The 26,686-nt window shown below is 46.1% G+C and overlaps 1 protein-coding gene across 18 annotated transcripts in view; it reads left to right on the top strand.

Annotated features, from left to right (window-relative positions):
• Positions 1-10,739, top strand: part of PDPR (pyruvate dehydrogenase phosphatase regulatory subunit) — a 99,732-nt gene extending 88,993 nt beyond the window's left edge. For 15 of the 18 annotated variants that reach the window (XM_042856482.2, XM_065567455.1, XM_005279469.4 and 12 more), the window contains one exon: positions 1,868-10,739. In XM_042856482.2, coding sequence (XP_042712416.1) covers positions 1,868-2,272 — 405 coding nt within the window. In that variant the 3' untranslated portion in view covers positions 2,273-10,739. Of the gene's footprint in view, positions 1-150 lie in introns of all 18 variants that reach the window. The other 3 variants (XR_010592643.1, XM_065567456.1, XR_010592642.1) reach the window with 3 other exon arrangements.
• Positions 10,740-26,686: the final 15,947 nt, after the last annotated feature.

The following is a 26,686-nucleotide window of genomic DNA, read 5'->3' on the forward strand; positions in this document are numbered from 1 at the left end:
CGATAATAAGACCTCCCCGATAATAAGGCATCCACCGATAATAAGGCATTTTTCATTTCTGAAAAATAAGACATCCCCTGAAAATAAGACCTAGCGCATCTTTGGGAGCAAAAATTAATATAAGACACTGTCTTATTTTCGGGGAAACAGGGTAGCACAAAACCCTGGTGCCGGGGCTTCAGGCTTCCAGCCTCTCATATGGCACCGTTTGGCACTGCGAAAGATGCGTTGCCAACACGTATTAGCCTGCCTGACCCTCCACAGGCTGCTCTCGCTATACCGGTACCGTCACCCTCCGAACTTGCCGGTAGTGATACAAGGCTCAGGACACCAGTGTAGATGAACCCTCCTGCACAGCAAATACCTCTCACACAGCCCTCACCACACAGAGGCGCTGCGGCACTGCAATTTACTCACTCAAAGAACCTGCAGGGGTCACCTATCCTGCAGTCACCCCTGCTTGACACCTGCTTCTCTCTGGACATTCACGCAAGTCCAGACAGCTTTCTCCTGCTAATTCCCACTTCTCCAGTGATGCGTAATCTGTGCTGCAGGGAGACTTTTCACCCTATCATATCTTCCATTCACAGACCCCAATCAATATGTGTCATAAAAAAACTACCTTGTCCTACCCCCAGGATCCTGCCCCCAGTATGCAAACCCATGGATGGCACTACCCATGTCCTTTCCAGCTCAATGGCAATATTGGGCTCCATGGGCACCTTATACTTGGGATCACACTTGATATGTCACCAGAGGCAGGGGCAAGACCTGCTTGGTACCACCAGTAGACGCATCTGCCACTGAGTCATGACATCAAGCAGTCCCTTCACACGCACGACCTATCTCCGAAAGTGGAAGCGGTTCACACAATGGTGCTCGACCAAACAAACTCTTCCCACTTCCGCACCCCTTCCACTAAAACTTGACTACCTCTTAGAATTTTGAATAAGGCACTCTTATTCTGGAATAAGAACGTCCAAACAGTGAGTTAATCAGGAATGTTTATTCTGCTTTAAATTCACACCCTACCTTAATCCAAATTAATTTCACAGTATAGCCAAACTGTAAATTGCTACTATCGAACTCTAAAAGGATTATCCATGCTAATCCAGAAAGTGGAGAATGATTGCTTTGTTCATAGTTTCCAACAAAGTGAGGAGAGAAACAAAATATAACAAAATCGCACCCTTTTAAAAACACACCCAAAAAATGAAAAGCTGCAGCTAAGGGAAAACAAGGGACTGAAAGAGAAAGTAATAAACAGGGGCCAGCAGTAGCCATTCTAAAACACCTCAAGGTGGAGAGAACTGGAAGGCAGCAGTCTTCCATTTTTTCCCATAACATTAGCATTGGACCACACGTTAATAGAGATTGCATACCTTCCTGGTGCTGACTGTGTGCACTCTGTCCTCGCCTACCTGTGACCAGATCACATCTTTGCGGGAACTACAGTAATTGTTTACATTGAATGTAATTCTAAGAAAATACAGTGGGTGTTCATTCTGCTTTTAGCGGTATTACCAGTTCCAACAATTTATACATAATAAAATGGGGAAGACTGCTGGAATCAGTAGTACTGGTAAACCTGGAATGAATTTAACTGCACCTCCTATGTTTTTGTATTTTTTATGCCTGTTTAATGCAGTTCAGCAGCTGAAAACGAGGGAAGGCAAAACACGTGAGTGACTCGCCAGCTCCTGTTTCTTTGCAGCTGGGAAGGGACCAGTTTCAGTGGGTAGCGTTTCCATGCTGCATGGTCCTAGGCTGACGTTGTATCACTAAGCAGCTGTCGCGTAAAATCCAGCAGCTGAGTCGGGCACAGATCACGGGCCCTTCATCAGCTGGCCTTTCCTTCTCTCTCCAGGGGACTGATTTCATTGGCCGGGATGCACTGATGCAGCAGAAGCAGGACGGTGTGTGCAAGCGCTTCACCATGTTCATCCTGGAGGATCATGACACAGACCTTCATCTCTGGCCCTGGTGGGGGGAGCCCATTTACCGCAACGGCCATTACGTGGGCAAGACCACCAGCAGCGCTTACAGTTACACCCTGGATCGCCATGTCTGCTTGGGCTTTGTGCAGAACTTTGATGAGGAAACCAGGGAGGCGTTGGTGGTGACACCCGACTTCATTAACCGGGGCGAGTATGAGATTGACATTGCTGGGCAGCGCTTCCAGGCTAAGGCCAAGCTCTACCCCTTCAGCTCCCTCTTCACACAGCGTCGCCGCAAGGATGAGATGGAATTGAGTGGCTACCATGGGAAGTAGAACCACCTGGCCCCACCCCTTCTCCATAACTGGAGTTTGTGTCACCATCCTCCTCTCCTTCCCCACAATCTCCCTCATTCTTCAACCCATACGGTTCCACTTCCTCTTCCCCCTGCTCTTTCCATTTTTAAACCTTTTGGGTGTGTGACATTTTGTACATTATAGAACTAATTTTTCAAACCCTTCCACCCCCTCACTCAGTCTCTCTCTCTCGCCCTCTTACACCTTCCCATGCCATATTCCCACACCTCACTCCTCCTGTGGCAGCAGCATGGTGTTGAGTGTACGACCGACAGCCCATATGGGAGCAAGCACCTTCAGAAACCCTAGGCTGTACCCCAATGGCTGTTGAGATGGTGCAAGTGAAGTCTTGAGGACTGTACCCCTCCCATCCCCCTGCTGCTTACGGCCTAGAATAGTAGGTGTTTGCTGGCCTGTAGCTCTGTTTTCCTGTCCCCTGGCTAAACCCTTTGGTGTAATCTCACCTGCTGGTTGCAGTGGAGAGGCCAGACCTACCATAGGGTGCACACAGGCCCAACTTAGGAGGTTCCTTCTTGCCAGCCAGTTCCTCTGAGGTCCTCCAGTCCACAGTTCAGAGGGGTCAGTGCATTGATGCACAGAGCAATAGAACCATCAGCTACCTCACTGGCACCACACAAGACGTAACAACATTGTGCGACCAGTGGCAAACAGGCAGGTTTTGGTGGGTTCCAGGCCATCACCGCCCTCCTCTTTTTCCTTTCCAGGGAGTGAGTTTAAGAGGCTTGATCGTGAGGCTGTGTAAGTGACAAAATAGCGCTGATAAGTTTCCTCTTCTGTGTTGGGTCACTGAAAGGGAATGACTTTCTCTGAGTAAGTGAAGATCAACATGTGCACTTCACTCCTACAAAGGGACAGAACTTTGTATTTTTATTCTCAGTGAAAATGTCTATCTCCAACAAGGACTCTTGGCTGCTTTTGTTTCAGCTGCACAGTGGATTCTCTGTGGATTCTCCTTCTTTCTCCTTTGTTTTGCTTTGTGTGTTGGAGCAAACACACTTGTCTGGCTTACACACCAAGCATTAGAGTTGAATGTGAGGATTGTGTTAGTTTGGGAAACTAGAGCAGAGGAAGGGATGGAGTCTTTCATTTTCAGCCAGCAGCCTTGGAGCAACTTGCTGCTGACCACTTGGAGATTAGAGTTGAGGTCCCAAGTTTGGTTCCTTGAACCTATGGTGCTCTGAGTGCTGCAGAGCAAAACACTATGCTCCTGGTAAGGGTGGCAATGTCTCTCAGCTATGCCTGCTGGCCCAATGCATGTTTCCCGCCCTTCCCATCAGATCTGTTGCATTTCTGTCTTCCCCATCACAATACTACCTCAGTTGAAGGTAGCTGATTCACTATGCAGGGTCCTGCGGTTAGAAGAGAAAGTGAGTAAGGATCTTTGAATTGCCTTGCCTCAGGAAAATCTCTCTGCACAGTCGTCATGCAGAAACTCACAGACACTCCAGACTACAGAGCGGGGATCCACCCACTCTGAAGCTGACAGCTCTTCACTGATGACAAATAGTTACGGTGGAATGGGAAAGCAAGTGAATGAAGAATGCCAGATTGTATCCTGTGGATTTGTCTCTTAAATTCTTCCTCCTCCCATTGTCAGCTAGATCACAGTAGTGCATTTTCTCTTCCCTTATTTTAAAATTATCCATTAAAACATCTCCAGTAACAACACCCCGCCTCCCCCCCCCACACACACACTTCTGGTTCCCCCACTCTGTGGTTCTCAGCAGCCCTTCCACCGAAGCCAGCATCTTTCTGTCTAGCAAGGAGCACCATTTGACATTGATGTCTGTGGTCACTGAGCTGGCTGAATTGTTTGTCTTTGAGCCAGGAGCCAGAACTTTACCTTGCTGCGTCACTTGCTTTTCCTGTCTTTGGGTGAGCATCAGTAACGTTCCATTTGAGCACAGCGCTACTCAAGACCTGGCTTGGATTCCTGTCTTTTGAAGATTTTCTCCTTTCCTGGCTTCCATCAAGTCTTTGTCCTGCTATTGTAGAAGTGGTAATGTCCCAGAACTTCCCTCCCATACACTGGAAGCTGGCTTTATGACTGCTGCTGCTGTGGGTAGTAAGAGCAGGTGAGGTGGGAGACTGACACATTTTAATTGTAAAGAACTGGTTGCCAGAGGAGGCTTCCCAAATGGTAAAGAGCTGTACAGCTTTCACAGCTTTTGGGAGTGGAGCACTGGGAATGGCATGGACTGGAGAAGAAACTGGGGACTCAAATGACAGCACTTCTTGGCAGGGTCTTTGTTGGCAGGCAGGAGGTGGAGTCTGCATTGTGGTAGGACATGGATGCACTTGCTGTGGATGGCTGTTTTCTTCCTGTAGTGGCCCACTGTGCTGAGCATGGCTTCCTTTGTAAATGGCAGTTAATACTATTCTAAAAGAATAATAATAATGTCTCCTCCTTCAGGATCCCAAAGTGACTTTCAAGCTCTTATGCACATGAGTAACTTCCCTCATGGCTTGAAATGCAGCCACTTTTGGGGTGGAATGTCGCAGCCATTTGACAGGACACAGAAGCAGTACTGGGCATAATAGTTTGGTTGTGGAGGGAATATTGTACCTGGTTAATACTGTTTAGCTAAAATTACTCTAGCAGTGTTATCACCTGAATTGGAATTTGGCCAGCGTACCAGGGCTAGCACCCAAGTTTTAACTAAATGTGCCATAAGGTCTTTCATGACAAAGTGGACAGGGTCTTCATTTTACAGCCACTCCATAACATTTACATCCCCCATGCTGGGGCATTTGTTCAGTACTGAGTCAGAAGAATGCCACCTAGTAAATCCACCAATACAATTTTCCGCAGCACATGTGGTTCTCCTTGGAGGTCTCCTACAAAGTACTGATCAGTCCTGACCTGTCTTGCGTTATCTGGCCCATTGCCGTGTCTTTGTTATATAGAGTACTGGCTGATAACCCACAGAAAGAGGTTATTACTTAGTACCTGGCAAGGTTAAGGAAAACTTCTCAGCCTCCCCTTACTGTATAGCACCAAGGCACTTCTGCAGTGGAATGCATCAGTCAGTGCTACATAACAGTTTAGGAGGGAAAGTGAAAAATATTTTATACCACAATGGAGAATTCTGGGTAGACTGAGTATAACTATCTGAGTTTGAATTGGACCAGGACACCCTTCACTGTCTTAGGAGGAGTGTTATACTGTGGAACTTTTAATGACCACAGCTGGTCAAGAGCACACAAAAAGCCACTATCTATTAGTCTCACAGCAATAAGAAATCCCTGAAGAAGAGCATTTTTTTTTATATGGCTTCCCCATCCCAAAGTGGTCCATACCTAGGAATATAAACTTGTCTGCGTAGCATGGGTGACTTTTGCCCTTTTCACTTTTGCAGAGTTAATAGCGCCCTTTTTGTCCAGGTCTATTTAACCCTGAAGTACCCACATATGAGGGTGAAGATTTTGTAATGGTGCCACACAGGTATGGTGTAATTCCATCCACGTCTGTCTCTTCCTGCTGGGATGGTTAAGTGTTACAATGGTACCATTTTGAAATGAGACAGTTTGGCAATTGGCTGTCTCCCAGTTCAGACGCACCTACTCTGGCCTTACCTGTTACCAGTCCTTTCTCTGACTTTGGCTTAGCCTCTGTGCCTGTGCTCTTTGAAGTCTAGCCGTTTCCTTGGTAGATTCTTTTTTTCCCTTTGTGCTGCTAACGAATAATTTGACTCTGGCAGCTTGAGTGCTTGCCAGCGGACAGTCACATGATGGATTGTGAAATACCGTACTAGGCACTAGGATCTTGCAAGGAGCTTCTACCTTTTCCATAATGTTTTCATACCCTGAAAGGGAAACTGCAGTGTAAAGATTCTACCTATTGTATCTAATTACAAAGAATAAAGTGCGTAAGGGAGAAAAAAATAACAAGTTGGAAGCTGCCATCTTGGCTTTGATGCAAAGTAAGACTGAAAACAACCCCTCATTAAAAAGCAATGGGAATCTGAGCTTCGGAAATGTTGTAACACACAGTTCTCATGCTGTCTGATGAAGTTGGCATTTTCAGTCCTCCTTGACACCACAAGACTGGAAAAATATAAGGGTCCCTTCTTCAGACTCATTCTCCCCCCTACGCCCCCAATAACATATACACCTGTGGATCACACTTCTGGAGACACTTCCATCCCTAGATTTCTGGGGCTGTCCCTTGGTGCTCTGCAGAGCTGGCTGCTCTTTCAGGATTCCCTTTGGGAACCCTCTTCACCCCAGGACCCCTATCCTCTCTCTCTTCTCTATCACTCTTCTCTTGGCTGATCTCATCGGCTATACATGGTCTCTTGCATCACTTCTGTACTGATGACTCTCAATCTACCTCTGCCCAGTACCTCCTCCAGGATGTCTAGCCATCTCCTCAAACTTAACATGGCTAAGTCTGTTCTTCACCTCTCCTCTTCAGTCTCCCTTCCCCCCTTTTCACATCACACTCTCCTCCCACCCACCCCAGCTCACAGCCTTTACTATCTTTGACTTCTCTGTTTCCTGCTGTTCTCTCATCCAAGTTCTCACCAAGTCCAGTTGCTTTTCCCTTCACACATCTTCGTCCCCCCCGCCAAAATCCTGGTTCATGCCTTGTTCTCTGTGACTACTGTAAGCTCCTCCTCCTTTTCAGTCTATCCACAGTGCTTCCTTTCCTACACTCCAACCAAGTCCACCCCAAATCCCTTTATTGGTCTTTCTGCATCAAGTTCAAACTCCTCAGCTTCAAGATGCTACACAACTCTGCCCCCACCTGCATCCCACCCCGCCCTCTGCCCTCTCTCTTTGTTTAATCCTCCCTTTGTCTCCTCCCACTCCTTCCTTCATGCGGCTTCTCATGCTGCCCACACCCTACATGTCTGCAGTGACTTCCCTTTGTCAGTGGCACACAGCATCCCTCTGCATTCAGATCCCTGCTTTCACTCCAGCTATCTCAGCTGGTTTTCCACCCACCATGTGTTTTTTATTTACCCTACTCTGTTCTCAGATGTAAAATTCTGATCTTCCAAGATTCAGTCTCAACATGTCACCCTTGTCCATTCCTCCCTCCCCAACCTGTTGTGATTTCCAGAGTTCATCTTAATAGTTGGTGAGGTCTCTCAGTCAAGGGATTATGTATGTTTTCTGTGAGGCTCCATGCAGATGTACGGTGCTAGATGCCCACTGAATAATAGTGATGAATGCAGACATTCACTTTCCACCAGAAACTACTCTCCATTGCCTCTCCTTTTCCTAGAAGGAGTCAAGCCAAATCAGAGGTTGTGATGGAACTGCTTGTGTATGCAGAGCTTGGAGTACCGGTCTCATTAAAAGGCAAATTCTTGCAAGCAGTGCCTAATTCTAAAGAGGTAACATCAACATCTGTACGCCCAATATTGGACCTACCCTTTTGTCATTCATAAATTTTCCAAACGTGCGTTTGTTTTGTTCCTTAAAAATGTTCAGAAGTCCTACAAAAACAAACCAATATCTAGGGGTGAAAAAAGGAAAGTTCCTTCCAAATGCAAGAGTTTTACTTATTTTTAAAACAAAGGCTTATATCCTGGTGGGTACAGAAAAATATTCATAATTTTTCAGATTTCAGTCATCCCAGGTTATTTTTGTAATTTTTATCATAGTGCCTATGGAGGCAAACATTTTGGTTAAGTTTGGGAAGGAATTTCAGTTCTACTCACCTCTCTTCAGTCATCACACGCGTGCATGTCTGTCTCGCACTCTCTCTCTCTCTCTCGGTTTGTAAGGGGAGAAAACCTAATGCTATTTAAGGCAAATTAATTCAGCTGTTTGGGTTAAGGAAATCAATTAAATCTTATTTTTTACACTTAAAGAAAAAGAATAAACTTGCTCAAACAATTGAACATTCAAAACTTGATATGCTCATAGTCCTCAATGAGCACAATCCATGTTGAGTTTGAGGAAGGAATACTTAACAAGTCTAAATGTCTTAATGCTTTATGTTAGATGTTTGTGCACAGGCAGTGCATACTGCTTGATTTGTTACTGCAGGTACTGTATTTGCAGAGCAGGCACTAACGCCAGCAGGGGCTGTTGAGTAAATGCTGAAGGCACTGGAAGTTACCAGAGTGCATTTGTTCCTCTTCCTTTGCTGCAGAGGTGGAATTTGCACAAAAGTGCTGTGGGAATTAAATCAGTGGGGAAACACCTATCAGATGCATGGTTTCCATTTCTGAACAAATGTCAGTAGGTAACACTTTTTCAAGAGTGGAATTGTGCAATTAAGGGGGACAGAAAAACACCAGTGAAACTGTCATTAAGGTCCTTTGTTTAAAGAAAAAAGCCTCCACTGGCGTAAAATGTGCTTCATGGCAGGACCCCATTGCTTTCTGGCTTTTAGAAAACAAAATGAAATCCTCCATCTGAATGTTGCATTACTGTAGGCTTTAGTGTTTACACACCAAGCCAGGGCATTCAGGAGTTATGGCTTTCAGAGCAACGTGAACTTCACCATGTTGCTCTTTTGTCCAGTCTCTTTGTTTATGCAGGTAACTTCTGGGTTTCTTGACTCCTGTATATTTAAATTCTTCACTTTATTACATGACTAACGTGTAGGCTTGCATTGGAGTTGCAATATAAAGCGTGCAGTATTTATATATTGCTGGTATTACAATTACTGTCTAAGATGATTCACCTACGAAGGTATGTGCATCAAGGGAGACCATGAAGGTTACAGAGAGAAAGGTAAACATGGTTGTATATGAACAGCTTCCTGACCAAATGACAACAAACAGCTGCTCTTGCCAAGTGTATGTTTGATACCCACCTCTGTTACAAATACAGTGGTTATCCAGGAGCTGTCCCACATGCTTATGGCACAGTTCTGTTTTGTAGCATAGAAGGGAAAGTCCAGGCTCTTGCACCTCTTAGGGACATGGTCAAGATCCCTTCTATGCTACAAAATCTTTTAAGTGTATTGGGAGCCAGCTGGATACCCTTGACTGGACCTAGCTCTGATTCTGTTCCACTGGTATGGTTGCATTTACACCTTTTACTGAGTGTGATTCTACTACGTTAGGGTCATGTGTCGATACAGATTCATCTCTCTGGGGTCTAAAACTGGCCATCTTGGCTGCTGTTATGGCTACAGAGAAAGTTGAATAGAGGTCTGGTCACGTGCTCATCTGAGAGAGTAATGATGCAAGCTCTACGTGAGGGAGGCAAACTTACTCCTGACACTGAGAATCAATCTCTATAGACTAGCTCCCAGGCATGCAGTTTTCTCACAGTTCCATAGCATTCGATAGTGATGTTTCGCTGGCACCTCTCCCTCCAGAACATGGTGTCTGCTGTCAGATCTGCTAATGGATTGGCCCAAATAACGGTCTGAGTGAAATGTTTTAAAACTCCCTTCATGGGGTCTCTTGGGTTTAGTTATTGCCTGGATCATCATTTATGTAAGCAGCCTGCTTCCTTTTTGCCTGATCCTTACCCCAGGCTGTGGATAACATTCTGTTACAGCTGCTTGGACTTGGCAGCCCACACTGTTACTGATGCACTGTTTTTCCGGGGAACTGAGCTGTACAGTGCAAACACTTCTGCTTTCCCTGCTTAACTCCAGAGTTGCACCTTGTACAGCACAAAACATGACAGCTCTTTCCTGAACAGAGACTGCCACCCTCGGAACTGCACACAGAATTAGGCATACCTTCTTTGGGTGACTCTTATTTTCATTCTCAGTGGCACCTTAAATTTGTTTGTCCATCAGAATGTGATCCCTTCATAACCATCTGCGCTCCCCCCCCCCCCCCCAAGAACCAAGTTTATAGGGCTAGGTGAATTTTTTAATTAAAGTTTTTTTAAAATGTGCCATCATTTCTCTAGCAGAACAAGAATTGGAGCTGTGAAAACATTTATAGTCTCACTATTTTCTAGTGCCTTACGCTTATGAATGTTGTGTAATGGATGCATCTGATGCAGGAGAGAGCCACAATCAACTATGTTAACATGATTCCTCAGCCATTACAAACAACCACCTCTCCCCTTCCAAAGAGAATGTGTTTCAGCAGATGGATACAAATGGATCATTTCTAGGAGTACAAATTATGCTTTTAATTGCTTTGAACTCTTGGGATGTAGAAAATCTCAATGTTGTTACTGTAAGATATTGTACTATATTGTCTGCCTTTGTGGAGAGCAGCAGCCTCACCTCTCTTACAGCATTTAGAATGAGAACATATTTATGCAGACACAGAAACCCCTTTAATAATTGGAGCCAGTTCTGGGAGACCTAAATGGCTGATCCCAAGTGCACAAGAAAAGGTGGTCTTGCTGTTCTCTGCCAATGCCATGTTATTACCTACTTTGTATGCTGTATTTATATCATGCTGTGTTTCAGTTAATAATTTCCATCCTTGTTGGTTTACAGGTTACTAGGTTTGTATATTAATAAAGAGACATTTTAACTACTCTTGCCACAGAATTCCAGGGGCCATTCTTTGCATAGAAAAGCCTCGTTATGTTCTTTACTCTGGTTTCTGACCACTCTCCCCATTAATATTTACGCAGGTGTGTGTAGCCAGAATGAGGGAGCATTTGGCATCATTCACTCTGGGGAACAGGGGAAACCATACCAGCTACTGGGTATGTCTCAACTAGAGACGTAAGTTGACCTATATTAGATCAACTTACAGCCACCACAGTAATTACTGCGGAGGTGCATGTTCACACTATCCTCCTTGGACTGGCAGTGCATGTCCTTACCAGGAGCGCTTCCAGCAACTTAAGAGGGGCAGTGTGTGGTGCTGAGAGCCCGGTCTCAGCTCTGCTGGCAGCTCCCTGCTGTGAGCCCGAGTGTCTCCCCACCCCAGATTTCATACCTGAGGTCTGCTTGCAGTGCATGCCCTAGCCCCGGGCATTGCTCTTAACTGCACCATAGCGCGAGTGTAGAATGTAGTGAGTTCTGGAGAGGAGAGGTGCTGCTCCCAGCCTGTGTCCTGGGAGCAGGGAGTCAATAATTTATTTATAAAACAGAGGTAGGGAGATAGAAAGGGCTGGTAATGAAATTAAATTAAGGATCTGGAAGCTGTTAGATGAGCCTGAAAGCATTGCTAGGCACTCCAGTTCCTAGATCTGTAAAACAGGAATCCCTCTGCACGGGGGTGGTGAAAAGAGACCGCAGGGAATGAGCAGTTTTTATCAGTATAGAAGAAATATAGTGAGGTTAGATTCAGAAAACAGGGAGTTGTTGCCTGCAATCTGGCTAAATGTGTTTTGATGCCCAGGGTGCAGCCTGGGACTGTGCGACCACTGAGCCCCCTTAACTCTCCAGCCTGGGCTGTTTCTCACAATGCTTTGCTAGTGGCAAGCAGCAACCCCCTCCAGGCGCTGTGATCACTCAGCACAACGGAATGTGGAGCCCCCCACCCAGCTAGATTGCATGAATGCTCCCAGAGCCACTCATGAATCACACAGAGAAAAGCACCAGCCAAATCTCCCCAGCTCCTAGCACTGTATGGTAGGAATATGCCATCTTGCACTGCTCAAGATGAACAATGCAAATTTACTAATTGGTTCTCCACTTCTAAATGGAAAGTGGATATACACCAGCCTTTGCAAACTTGAGCAGATTTACCACATGCTTCAGGCAAACTCACTGGTAAAGATAAACGGCAAAACAAATTTATTGACACAGAAAAGATAGATTTTAAGTGATAGGTAAAGTCTGAGTTAGTTACCACAAGAAAATAAAATATAAGCACGCAGTCTAAATTCTCAACCCTATTAGACTGGGCAACATCTAGATTAAGCAGTTTCTCTCACCCCACTGGATATTGCAAGTCCTTAATATACAGGTTTGTCCCTTAAACCTGGGCCAATCTCCTTTGTTAGAATCATAGAATATTAGGGTTGAAAGAGACCTCAGGAGGTCATCTAGTCCAATCCCCTGCTCAAAGCAGGACCAACACCAACTAAATCATCCCAGCCAGGGCTTTGTCAAGCCGGGCCTTATAAACCTCTAAGGATGGAGATTCCACCACCTCCCTAGGTAACCCATTCCAGTGCTTCACCACCCTCCTAGTGAAAAAGTTTTTCCTAATATCCAACCTAAACCTCCCCCACAGCAACTTGAGACCAGTACTCCTTGTTCTGTCATCTGGTTCCACTGAGAACAGTCTAGATCCATCCTCTTTGGAACCTCCTTTCAGGTACTTGAAAGCAGCTATCAAATCCCCCCTCATTTTTCTCTTCTGCAGATTAAACAATCCCAGTTCCCTCAGCCTCTCCTCATAAGTCATGTGCTCCAGCCCCCTAATCATTTTTGTTGCCCTCCGCTGGACTTTTTCCAATTTTTCCACATCCTTCTTGTAGTGTGGAGCCCAAAACTGGACACAGTACTTCAGATGAGGCCTCACCAATGTCGAATAGAGGGGAATGATCACGTCCCTCAATCTGCTGGCAATGCCCCTACTTATACAGCCCCAAATGCTGTTAGCCTCTTGGCAACAAGGGCACACTATCGACTCATATCCAGCTTCTCGTCCACTGTAACCCCTAGGTCCTTTTCTGCTCTGGAGAGCACTTTGAACTCCGATGCACTAGCCTGGTACACAGGAAAAGCCCCGGGAACTTTTTAATTTCATTTCCTGTTAGGTCAGTGTGGCGAACTCAGCAGCACAGGTGACCATGCAGTCCCCCCAGAATCATAGAGCGTAGAATGTTTCTACGCTCCCCCTATCATCCCCGTCCCTGAGGTTATCGCAGATTAAAAGGTGAAAAAAACGCACTCGCGATGACATGTTTTCTGAGGTCATGCAGTCCTCCTGCACTGATTAATGTATGGAGGCATTCAGTGGCAGAGGCCAGGAAAGAATTAAGTGAGCACAAAGAGCGGAAGCAGACGGGAGGCTGAGGCTAATGGGGGAGCAAATGGACATGATGAAGCATCTGTTGGAGCTGCAGGAAAGCCAAGAAGAACACAGACCCCAGTTGCATCCACTATATAACCGCTTACCCTTCTTCCCATGTTCCATAGCCTCCTCACCCAGATGCCCAAGAACGCGGGGTGGGGTGGGGGGGAAAGGCTCCGGGCACCCAGCCACTCCACTCCAGAGGATGGCCCAAGCAACAGAAGGCTGTCATTCAAACAATTTGATTTTTAGTGTGGCTACAATAAGCAATGTGGCCTTCTCCTTCCCTCCTTCCCTACCCCATCCGGGCTACTGTGTCCATTTTCTCTCTCTCTCTCTCTCTCTTTTTTTTTTTTTTTTTTTGACACACACAACTGTCACACCGAAGCCTGGCCAGTCATGAAACTGGTTTTTAAAGCCTCTCTGATGCGCAGCGCGCCCTGCTGTGCTCTTCTAATTGCCCTGGTGTCTGGCTGCTCAAAATCGGAGGCCAAGTGATTTGCCTCAACCTCCCACCCCGCCATAAATGTCTCCCCCTTACTCTCACAGATATTATGGAGCACACAGCAAGCAGCAATAACAATGGGAATGTTGGTTGCACTGAGGTCTGACCAACAGCGCCAGTGAGCTTTTAAACATCCAAAGACACAATCTACCACCATTCTGCACTTGCTCAGCCTATAGTTGAACTGCTCCTCACTACTGTCCAGGCTTCATGAATGGATCCCCTGAGCTCCTCACTGGGAGCAGGAGAGCAGAGTTGCAGAAGAAGTGATGGAGCCGTACACCATGCCCTGGAGGTTGCTAGGAACCAAGCAGGGAAGACGTTCCCAGAACTTCTGGCCAAGCTACATGTCCGATGAGATGGTTACCAGTCGTACTGCACCGTCTGCTGCCAGCAGCACCCAGGAGGACCAGTACGGATCCCCTGAGCTAATTGCTGGAGAGCAGGAGAGCAGAGTTGCAGTGGAATCGGTGGAGGACGGCAGTTAGCAGTCCTACTGCACCGTCTGCTGCAAAGGCAAGGAGCTGCTGCTGTGTAGCAATGCCAGCTGCTGCAGGTGCTTCTGTGTCGAATGCTTGGAGGTCCAGGTAGGGCAAGGTACCTTGGCCAAGGCAAAAGAGCAAGAGTCCTGGAGCTGTTACATGTGTCAACCATAGAAGTGCTATGGGGTGTTACAGTGCCGACCAGACTGGAATGTACGGCTGCAAGACTTCTTCATCAGTGACAAAGGACAAGAATATGATGCACATTTCCCAGAGTCACTACCCTTGATAACAGAATGTCAATGATTGCATTGACTACTTGGATCACAGCAACCTCCAGAGTAGGCTTGCCCACAACAGCAGCGGTGAGCTGAGCGGGCTCCATGCTTGCTGTGGTATGGCATCTGCACAGGTAACACAGGAAAAAAGGCGCGAAACAATTGTCTGCCGTTGCTTTCACAGAAGGAGGGGCAACTGATGACATGTACCCAAAACCACCTGTGACAATGTTTTTGCCCCATCAGGCATTGGGAGCTTAACCCAGAATTCCAATGGGCGGAGGAGACTGCGGGAACTGTGGGATAGCTACCCACAGTGTACCGCTCCGTAAGTCGATGCTAGCCACGGTAGTGAGGATGCACTCCGCCAACTTAATGCGCTTAGTGTGGACATAAGCAATCGACTGTATAAAATTGATTTCTAAAAATCGACTTCTATAAAATCTACCTAATTTCGTAGTGTAGACATACCCTGAGACAGGAGATGAGGAATGATCGAGAGCTTGATCAACAGCTGGACACAGAGTTGAAGGAGGTAATGGTACCAAGCTTGTCTCGACCAGGTAGGTACTGTGAAGATGACTGGTTTTGTCCTGTCTGATCTTGTTCAACATCCTTAGAATTATGGGGTTGGAGGAAAGGCAACAGACTCTTCCAGGGTAGAAGGGAGGTGCCTCCCAGGGAGGGGTGACCTAAGCATGCCTTTGAACAGAAGACTTCTGTAGAGGAGCGGACTCATCCCTGCAGCGCCTCCTGCTGGTGACTTCCAGGAATTAGCTCGATTTCCAGCCCGGAGCACCCTCTGCAGGCCCGTGTCCCACTGCCAGTTGGCCCTTGTGTCCCTCCCTGGACTCCAGTGCCCTGTTAGCTGGGGTGCTGCCCCCTGGCAGTAACCCCTTTCTCTCAGGGTCTCCCCTTCTTGGGGAACCCCCACCCACTATCCCCACCTCGCCTCAGTATAAGGCTACTGCCAGTCATCGTCTAGCCCCACGCCTTGGGGCAGACTGCAGTATCAGCCTACTCATCACTGGCAAGGCTGGGTTTGGACCTGCTGCCTTGGCCTACCCCTGGCTTTTCCCTGCCACAGCCCTCTCCCTGGCTGTTTTAAGCCCTTCAGGGTAGGAGTGGGGTAACCTATCCCAGCCTATGAGAAGAGAGGGGAGGGTAGCTGGGAGCCTTTCCCCGTCCCACTGGAGATGCTCTCACCCCCAGTGCTGTGAGGTGCTCAGCAGTGGGTAAGCATGGAGGAAGCTGGGATGCTGTAGCCAGGCAGGGGAGCGCAGGGCCTGAAGTTGCTGGAAGCTGAAGGCAAAGCTGAAGTGATGTGAGAACTCTGGTAGCAGGACAGCTGGACAATAGAGCACCTTGGAGGGAGCAGGAGCTGGGCACAGAGGGGGGAGGGGGGGCTGTGCGGGGAGTCAGCCCCTGCTCCCCTGGGCCTCCCCCCTGCTCCCTTACTGCCCCATCTTCCTCCCCGCTCCTCTCCACTCTTCACCCCACTTGCCTCAATTCACCCACCCACCACTGTCCATCCCCCCTCTCTCTAGGCGCAGCTGCTCAGCTGGGGAAGGACAGAGGCATGGTCCCAGACTCAAGGGGATGAGGGAATGATCAGGCCTTTCTGAGCTGGAAGTAGCATCCCCCTCACCAGGGCCGTCCTTACCCATACGCAAAGTATGCAGCTGTGTAGGGCACCAGGAAATTTGGGGCACCACATTTCCTGGTGCATTGCACAGCTGCGTGCTGCTCCAGCCCCTGCTCCACCCCAGCCCTGCCCTCATTTCACCCCTTCCCCAAAGCCTCCGCCCTGCTCCGCCCCACCCCCACTCCCACCCCCACTCCTCTGAGGATTGAAGCAGGGCTGGGCCTGCACACATTGGTGGCAGGAAATGCAGTGGCCCAGCCCCAGCCGCGCCGCCGGTGAGTGCGAGGGGGTGGTTCTCCCCTGCCCCCCAAGCCAGCCATGCACCCCTGAGGAGGCCTGGGGCCAGCTCCCTCCCCCCCGCACAGAGGCCTGGGGCCGCATGCAGTCCCCCCCTGGTGGGGTGCTTAGGGCCCAAGAATAGCTAGGGACGGCCCTGCCAGTCACAAGCCCTGTGCAATCCCAGGAGAGCCTGGCCCATCCCTCACCCCAATGCTGATCCCTCCCAACCTTGCACCCATCGCCATGAGCATAGCAGTGTCTTTGTGTGCTGGGCCCAGATCCAGCCCCCAAATTAACCTGTGTATTACATTTGGGTTACTGAAAACAAGAGAAATGTAAAACAAAGGAACAAAAATCTTTATTATGTTAACTAACTTAAGCTGTTTAAGGTTGCGTCCTACAGACCAAAAGGTATCACACCACAAAAACACTAGAAGATACCGGTACACAGAGAAGGAACCCCCAAGCATCAAGAAAAGAAAAATGAAGAGCTTTATAAATGTAAGCAGAGTCAGGATGAGCTCTACCCTGACATCTGGTGGTGAATTATGGCGAGTGTGGAAAAGAACTCCAGGGGCTGATCTTGTTTGCATAGGCACACCCACTCGCCTGGCATGAAACAACAGCAACTCAAAGTGGTTACTTTGGCTGGTATGGGATCCCCAGTTTTCTCTGTTATTGGGGCAGGAAGAATAAAGTTTTGTTACCCTGATTCTGTGAATCAAGGCCAGTGGAACTGTTGTATGACAGAAGGACTGAGTGAGTCCTTCACCATTACCTAAGTAGCACTTGCTTGACAAGGGGCATGGGTTACAAAACCCAGTGAAAGGAGAGAGGATGGGGACAGGTATTTGTACCTGATCGTATGGGCCCCCTCTGAGGGTTTGAAACACCAATTGCACTACCTCCTCTCTCCACTGTTGAATGTCAGAGCTAACTTTGATTCCATTAGGAGTCTAGTTACAGGCTGCTGAACTGAATTCACTTTGGGCCAATGGTACACTAGCACTGGGGCTCCCCTACTCTGAGCTGAAATTGCTAAGAGCTGAACTCACAAAAGAGCTAAAGTTATTAAGAGCTGAGATCACTGAGGCTGTGTTAACTAGTGGGGGAGCCTGAAGCTATATTGCTGAGCGGCTGGCGGAGCAGCTAGCAGAGTGAAGCCTCGCGGGGACGGTTGGAGCGGATCTGGGCGGCTCACAGGTCGGTGAGCAGAGCGGAGCGGCTGGAGGAGCAGCGAGCAGAGCAGAACCGAGCCTTGTGGGAGCGGCCCAAGGACGGCTGAAGTGGAGCAGAGCTGAGCGGCTCACAGGTCGGTGAGCAGAGCGGAGCAGCTGCCAGAGCAGTTCGTGGGACGGTGGGAGCGGCTCACGGGACAGCTGGTGGAGTGGAGCGGCTCGTGGTGAAGGCTGCGGCGGAACCCCACGGAGAGGCAGCCGGTCGGCCTCGGATCACGTAAGGTGCCCCTTAACACCCTGTGCGCCCCCCCCCCTTGAACTCTGGGGCTGCACTGACCAGGGACAGAGACTTTGGGGGGTTGTTGGACTTTTGGGACTTTGGTGATTCTTGGGTTGCTGGACCCAAGAGACTATGGGGTTGTTGGACTTTTGGGACTTTGGTGATTCTTGGGTTGCTGGTTTCAAGAACCAACGGGAAAGGACACAGCCCAATTTGCTGGGGTGGGTTTTTTGCTCATGGTTTGTGTTATGAATCCTGTTTGTGGTGTTTTTCCAATTTAATGCTGATGTCGTTTACCTCATGTTATTAAACATTTTCTGTTACACTCAGTCTCCGTGCTTGCGAGAGGGGAAGTATTGCCTCTTAGAGGCACCCAGGGGGTGGTATGTAATTGTCCCAGGTCACTGGGTGGGGGCTCGAGCCGGTTCTGCATTGAAACGGAAACAGTGAGCTAACCTGTTTAACCAACACACTGATAAAAATCAACAAACAAATGGCAGCAAACAACATGAAGGCAAGGAAAAAACAAAATGGTAAGCACCAGTCATAATTTGGGTTAGTGACACTACATCCTAACTCAGGCATATGTTATTCAAAACAATCTTGTTCAGGTACCAATTGGGTACCAATATTACATCCTAACACAGCAATATTAAAAAAAATTGGTTACTGTCCATTCAGTAGGTTATCTGGAAGACAGCATCCATAAGGAGCAACTGGATCTACATCAGCTACTGGTGTATCACAGATCCGTGCAACCAATGGAACAAGAAAGCTAGCTGTTCCTGTTTCCTGCCCAGTGAAGCTTACTCGAGGGTGACAACCAGCAGTAGGGGTAACCTATAACATGGATGGACAGTACTGTATAGTAACTAATTACAGAACATTTATATATAAAGGTCTCATTTGTAATGTCACTACTCCAAAGTTCTGTTTTACTTCTCATATACATAGCACTGTGGGACACACTGTAATAATATCTATCCCAATATTTCAAAACACTCAGCTCATTACTACTACTAATACAGATGGTAACTGTAATTGCCCTAATAGGGTGTGTTGCCACCTGCAATACCATAAGGGCCAAATCAAAACACCACATTAAAAAAGGATTGTTATGCTTGAATATAAGGTGGTGTCATATATACAGATACATACACTCTCTTTATATATATATATACACTGATATACACTACAAATATATGCACCATATCCATATTACTCATATATATTAATTATATGGGAGTGCCACCAAGGCTCAATCATAAAACTACATTCCTCAATCAAAGTCCCAGGCCTAACATTCCCAGGCCCACCATAAGGAACAAAACATATAATTGAAAAATAAAATCTGTCCATCAGCTGTACAAGGGAATGTGCAGACTAAGGGAGAGATGGGGCATAAATGTATGACCCATAAGGTAAGGTGACCACATAATAGTGTTTAGCCCACTGGGTCATCTTCAGTCCATGCATTATGTTTTTCTGGGACGATGGGTAAACATCCTCCCATAAAAAGACAAAAAGTGGGGGCATATAGCAGGAAGAGGGCCTAAAACATAAGGCCTTGTATCAGAGGCCTGGTATGAGGCCTGAAGCCTGGGCTAAAGTAGTCAAAATGTTGCTGATATAAAGCAAAGTTAAGTTGTGAGCAAGAGGCAGGCCCTGCTCACAGAATCTGGCAAGAACAGGGCTAATATTGCAGAAACGCACATTCCTAAGTGGTGCGAGGCATAAGAATATATATATGCCAACACATTCCAGAAAGGTGATGCCAGCACATTCCCCAAAGATAACAAACACACTAACCCATCCTAAAGATAAGGTCAGGATGACAGCATGATGGATAGAAATGTTTTGATCAAACCAACAGGTACAAGGTAATGGGTGGTGGTTAGCTACATCAGAGGGTGGCATCTAACTACATCAGCGGGATGATACATAATTTGTTTGTATCAATGTATTAAGATGTATCTCAGAGGAAATGTCTTTGTCTGGCTGAGGGGAGAATGGAAAGTCCCGCCATTCACTGAGATGGTCCATTCTCACGAGCATACATGTGTTAGTGTACCTATAACCATTGAGCCAGGGCATTAACACCGTGTTTTGTCAGCAATAAACCTGACCAAGTTCGCTGAAAATGGAGTCTGTGGATTTATTGGGCAGTTCGATCGGAGCCTGCTGTATGGGCTATCTGGCCAGAGTCAGTACAGCATGCAGAGAGAACACACACATGTAGCCAAACATCCAAAACTTATTTTGTCAATCAGTGTCTCAGTCGGGGGTCCGTGATTAACTTTGCATTTGAAAAGGGGTCCATCAACAAAAGTTTTGAGAACCTCTGATCTATCAAAGTTAGCTAGTTCTGAGCAATATTCAAAGTTATGGTATAAGTTAGACAAGGCAATAGAACAAAAATTAACCATAAAATAATGAATTTTCACAAAATTGTAATGACATACAGTAGAGTTCCCAATTTTAGGAAGTACACAGCAAGACAATTATGAGTTCAAGATTAGTCCTTTGAGCTACAACAAAATAACTTTGGTAAACCAGGTGATGATTAGATCAGCCTTAATATACAAGCCACAAATAATATTTCCATACAATCATAGTGCACTGTAGGTGAAAAAGAGACATTTGAATTAGGCACCCCAAGCAATTTAGGATATGTCTACACTACAATATTTGGTCAATGTAAATTACGCCCGTGTACAGCCACCAACTTTTGTAGATCACTTGGGCACAAGCACAGTTGGCTGCTTGGGTCAGTGCTGCATGTCCTCACCACGAGGGGTTGTGTCAATGGAAAATGCAGTGCACTATGGGCAGGTATTCTAGCATGCCCCACACCAGTGCTCAGTGCTTTGTGGGATATCAGCAATTTTCTTAGGGATTTCTGAGACCAAGTGGTCAAATTCCCACAATGCCACTTTTTCCGTCCCATTATGTTTATTCCATCCCATAATTTTCATGCTATTTTCAAAATTTGGATACTCCTGTTTCCCACTTTTCAGTTTTTGCCATCTCTCTGGCAGAAGTATGGACCCTGCACAGCTCAGCACAATTCTGATCACCATTGCTAATACAAGGCACATGATTCTTCTGTATGTATAAATTTTATCTAGATGCCCTTCCTCTTCATTAGCAGGCATATGGGCACTCACCTGGCAAGACTGAATTGACTCTAGCAAAGTTTGAAACAGCTCTTGGCTCACTGCTAGGGTGACCAGATGTCCCGATTTTATAGGGACAGTCCCAATTTTTGGGTCTTTTTCTTATATGGGCTCCTATTATCCCTCAGCCCCGTCCTGATTTTTCACATTTGCTGTCTGGTCACCCTACTCACTGCATGGTTTGTGTCTCACGCCCTTCAAAGCACCAGTAATTCCCTATGGACTCTTTTAGCAGTAAACATTGATTTTAAAATCTTATGCTTTTGATTAGATTAGATTATCTCACCCTTCATTCTGGTGTCCAGGGAGTCTCTTGCTGTGGTGAAAATTCCTTCTGGGTACATTTTGATTTTCAGGAAAGCTCTTTCTTTCCCAAGGCTACTTATAGTTAGGAGTCCGGACATTAAGGTATCAAAATCCAAATTCTTGTCCACAAAGGACTTCTAGTTAACAAAAATTATCTCTTGGGAGAGTAGAATTACTGTACACTGCTTATATGAATTGGCTAGGCTGATCTGAGTTAGGATCAGGACACATCTGCATTCAGGACTCTGGACCTGTAAAGGAAGATGGTGGGATCTCTTTGATGAAGATGAAAGATGAACTGGATTGCTTCAACGAAGAGAACAATTAATGGGATGTGGCACCCTTTTTTACAGCATCTTTCCATTCACTTGTAGGGTGGGCTGACCTAGTTCCAAAATGGGACCAGTTTATTGATATTGGCACCTCTGTATTGGCATTCCCAAAATTTTGGGAGGTAACCATCTCTGATTTACAGATGATATATTTATTTCTTGGACAGGTCAAAGTGTCATTGCACATCTACTCATCCAGTAGATGGCACCCACACTAAAGAAAAGCTCATCTTTCCAAGGATTTCAAGCCTTTTCTTTCAGAGGGGTAGCCGTCTTAGCCAGTATCAGCAAAAACAATGAAGAGTCCTTCTGGCACCTTAGAGTCCTCCCCTGCGAGGGAAGCAGCGCTTTGCTGGGTCGAATTTGGGGTAGTGTGGATGCAAATTGATGGTATTGGCCTCCGGGAGCTATCCCAGAGTGCTCCATTGTGACTGCTCTGGACAGCACTTTGAACTCCGATGCACTAGCCAGGTACAAAGGAAAAGCCCTGGGAACTTTTGAATTTCATTTCCTGTTTGGATGTTTGGAACAGTATCCCTGATAATGTCACGGCAAACCTGGTGGCTGAACTTTGTGACTTTGTCCTCACCCACAACTATTTCAGATTTGGGGACAATTTATACCTTCAAGTCAGCGGCACTGCTATGGGTACCCGCATGGCCCCACAGTATGCCAACATTTTTATGGCTGACTTAGAACAATGTGTCCTCAGCTCTTGTCCCCTAGCGCCCCTACTCTACTTGCGCTACACTGATGACATCTTCATCATCGGGACCCATGGGAAGGAGGCCCTTGAGGAATTCCACCAGGATTTCAACAATTTCCACCTCAGCCTGGATCAGTCCACACAAGAGATCCACTTCCTGGACACTACAGTGCAAATAAGCGATGGTCATATAAACACCACCCTATACCAGAAACCTACTGACCGCTATACTTACCTACATGCCTCCAGCTTTCATCCAGACCACATCACACAATCCATTGTCTATAGCCAAGGCCTAAAATACAACCGCATTTGCTCCAATCCCTCAGACTGAGACAAACACCTACAGGATCTCTATCAAGCGTTCTTTAAAACTACAATACCCACCTGCTGAAGTGAAGAAACAGATTGGCAGAGCCAGAAGATTACCCAGAAGTCACCTACTCCAGGACAGGCCCAACCAAGAAAGTAACAGAACGCATCTAGCCGTCACCTTCAGCCCCCAACTAAAACCTCTCCAGCGCATCATCAAGGAAATACAACCTATCCTGAAGGACGATCCCTCACTTTCACAGGCCTTGGGAGACAGGCCAGTATTCGCTAACAGACAGCCCCCCAACATGAAACAAATACTCACCAGCAACCACACACCTACAACAAAAACACTAATCCAGGAACCAATCCCTGCAATAAATCCTGGTGCCAACTCTGTCCGCATATCTAACCAAGGGACACCATCATAGAACCTAACCACATCAGCCACACCATCAGGGGCTCGTTCACCTGCACATCTACCAATGTGATATATGCCATCATGTGCCAGCAATGCCCCTCTGCCATGTACGTGGCCAAACCTGACAGTCTTTTCGCAAAAGAATAAATGGACACAAATCAGACATCAAAAATTGTAACATTCAAAAACCAGTAGGAGAGCACTTCAATCTCCTTGGACACTCAATAACAGACTTAAAAGTGGCCATTCTTCAACAAAAAAACTTCAAAAACATACTTCAACGAGAAACTGCAGAACTGGAATTAATTTGCACACTTGACACCATCAAATTAGACCTGAATAAAGACTGGGAGTGGCTGGGTCACTACAAAAGGTAATTTTCCCTCTGTTGATACACCGTCTTGTCAACTGTTGGGAATGGGCAACATCCACCCTGATTGAATTGGCCTCGTTAGCATTACAAAAAGTAATTTTCCCTTTGTTGATATTCACCCCTTCTTGTCAACTGTTGGGAATAGGCCACTTCCACCTTGACTGAATTGGCCTCGTTAGCACTGACCCCACACTTGGTAAGGCAACTCCCATCTTTTCATGTGCTGTAATATATATACTGCCTACTGTATTTTTCACTCCATGCATCTTATGAAGTGGGTTTTAGCCCACGAAAGCTTATGCCCAAATAAATTTGTTAGTCTCTAAAGCGCTACAAAGCCTTTTCGTGGAGCTCTTTCTTTCTTAATTAGCTTTGTAATTAAAACATACACTAACAAAATTGTTTGAAAAGTCTTTTCACTCCATTTTCTGTTGACAATTTTTCTTGATCCATTTCAACAATAGGATGAAAGTTTTTTCATATTTTGTTATAATTGGGCAATAATCATCTTTTCTGGTTTTACTTCATTTTGAAGTTTAAAGTTTATTCTTCTTTTTCCCCCCACTGAGCTCTAATACTAACATGTTCTGACATCTTATGTCAAGTCACTAAAGGGACACTGGTTAGGTTTAAAATTTTTATGTATATTCTTACTTTATTACTAACTCTTGAATACAACAATTCATAGAATCATGGAATATCAGGATTGGAAGAGACCTCAGGAGGTCTAGTCCAACCCCCTACTCAAAGCAGGACCAATCCCCAATGGAAACAATTGTAGAAAAATCTAGATGACTTTCTATCATTTAGCTTACGTAACTTTTTGCAGTTGACCAAGCTTGGAATAGATCATTTAACTTTTGGAAACATCCTACTAGGCCCCAAGAGTTTATACTGCACCTGCCTGGAGCTCTAGAGGTGTTACCATACTACAAATAATAGACTAGAAACTGACTTTAAACAGGAATGAAACTGACACTTTCAAGTCACTTTCACAGTATTACCAACCCCAAATGTTCCAAAATCATGAGTCAGACTCATCAAAAATCATGTGATTGGCTTAAAAACGAGATTACATAAAAATAAAAGATTTGGTGTTCTTTTTAGTTGCCTTCTGCTTTTTTAGCCTTAAGGGTGCCCTGGGGTCACATTTTAAAGCTTTCTCCACAGCCACGAGGGCTAGAAACCTTACATTTTTCTTTAAGAATGAGCGCTGGAATCATCACAAGGGGCTTAAACACAACACTACAGTGATTGAGTTGCAGGTCTCACAGGAGAATATTTAAAACCAAACACCAAGAAAATTCCACATATTAAAGTTGGAAAAAAATTGAATCTTCTGTGGTATCTCAGGGCCACTGCAGGCAGGAAAAGAAAATAAACAGGTACGGGAGCTCTGGGCAGCTCTTCCTCTTCAAAAAAAAGTTAAAGGGTCAAATTTTCCAGTCGTTAATCATGTAAAACGTCTATTGCTGTCAGTGCCTCCACTCATAGAGATTAACATATGCTCAATAACTATGCACCTCATACATAAATATCTGAGCCATCTTAGCCAGGGCTACGTATTTTATATACATTGGCTCAGGGACTATATTTTCTGGCATCTTGTGAACAGTGCTGAGCACACAGAGGGTACCCAGTGAATAATACAAATCGTGACAATAATCATCCATTTTATGGACTCTATGGATGCAATTTCTGTTCTTTTTTCTGCAATTGGCCTGAATACAGCTGAACCCCTAAGAATTTGAGGCATAAACACATCTGATACTCATACGACACTTTCTCATTCCTTCCTTTTCTCAAACTCAGAACAAAAAATGACAAAACAAGATTTTAACATTCAGTTAAAATGTAAAATTGCACATTGCTCTACAACCCAGCCTGGGGCAGAACCTGTCACTCCTTGGGGGTTAAGTGATCTCCTCTCAGCTGACTCTCATTCTCTCTCTTTCTTCATCCATCCTGACCTCTCTGCTGCTTTGCATGCTGTCAACCATGACATCCTTCCCAATCACCTAGGACTGATTGCTGGAGTCTCAGAGAACTGGCCTTCTTGGTTTTACTCTCATCTATCGGAGTTCTCTCTCTCTTTTTTTGCTTTTTTTTTTTGTTTTGTTTTTTTGTTTTTGCAGCATGCAGCAGAGAGATAGGCCGGTCCAGTGGATAGGGTGCTAACCCTGAGAGACCTGGGTTCATTTCCCTACTTCCCCCATGGGCTTCCTGTGTGACCTCAGGCCAGTGCCTTAGGGACAGAGTTTTAAAGGTTTTTAGGCACCCAAAGATGCAGCTAGGCATCTAATGGGGTTAATAAAGCACCTAACCTTCCAAGCACTTTTAAAAATCTCACTTGGTGCCTAAATACCTTTGGAAATCTGGCCTTTAGTCTCTCTGTGCCTCAGTGCCGCATCTGTACAATGCGGATAATAGCACTGCTCTACCTCACCAAGGGGCTGTGAGGAGAAATAGGTTAGACGTTGTGAGGCGCTCAGATACTGTGGTGAAGGGGCCACATAAGTACCACAGATTGAGTGGGAACCTCTTTGTACTTCTGCTATCCCTTCTCTTGGTTTTGGCACCTTCTTTTCACCTATCCCCCTGACATCTCCCTCTTTTTCTGATTGTGACCTTGGCTGTATTTCTTCTATTCTGATAACACTGCTCATCCTCTGAGGTCTCTTTTCACCATCCCCATGCAGTGGGATTCCTGTTTTACAGATCTAGGAACTGGAGTGCCTGGCTATGCTTTCAGGCGCAACTAAAGACTTCCAGATCCTTTATTTAATTTAATTAGCAGCCCTTTCTATCACCCTGCGTTTGTTTTAAACAAATTACTGACTCCCTGCTCCTGGGACACAGGCTGGGAACAGCACCTCTCCTCTGCAGAACTCATTATATTCCACACTCGGACTGCGCTGCAGTTAAGAGCTCTGTCTTGGGCTTGGGCGTGCGCGGTGGGCAGATTTGTCTGTAATTTAGAGGATGGGCAGGAGCCCTTTGCCACCCCCTAAAGGGCACCCCTAAATGTTCAGGCCAACTGTCCAGAGCTAAATGTGTTTACCTCAACACAAAATTTAAACCACAATCTTCTTTGTGATTTTTCCCTGCGATTTTCAAAGAGATAGAGTGCCCTATTTGTTTAAGGATTAAACATATTTTGAGACCTCTTTGGGATTACATTTTATTTCCAGGTTGATGTATGAGCTCAGTATCATGGCTTCAGAACAAAAGGACACC

Source organism: Chrysemys picta, chromosome 14 (genome assembly GCF_011386835.1).
Source record: "Chrysemys picta bellii isolate R12L10 chromosome 14, ASM1138683v2, whole genome shotgun sequence".
NCBI classification, from domain to species: Eukaryota; Metazoa; Chordata; order Testudines; family Emydidae; genus Chrysemys; species Chrysemys picta.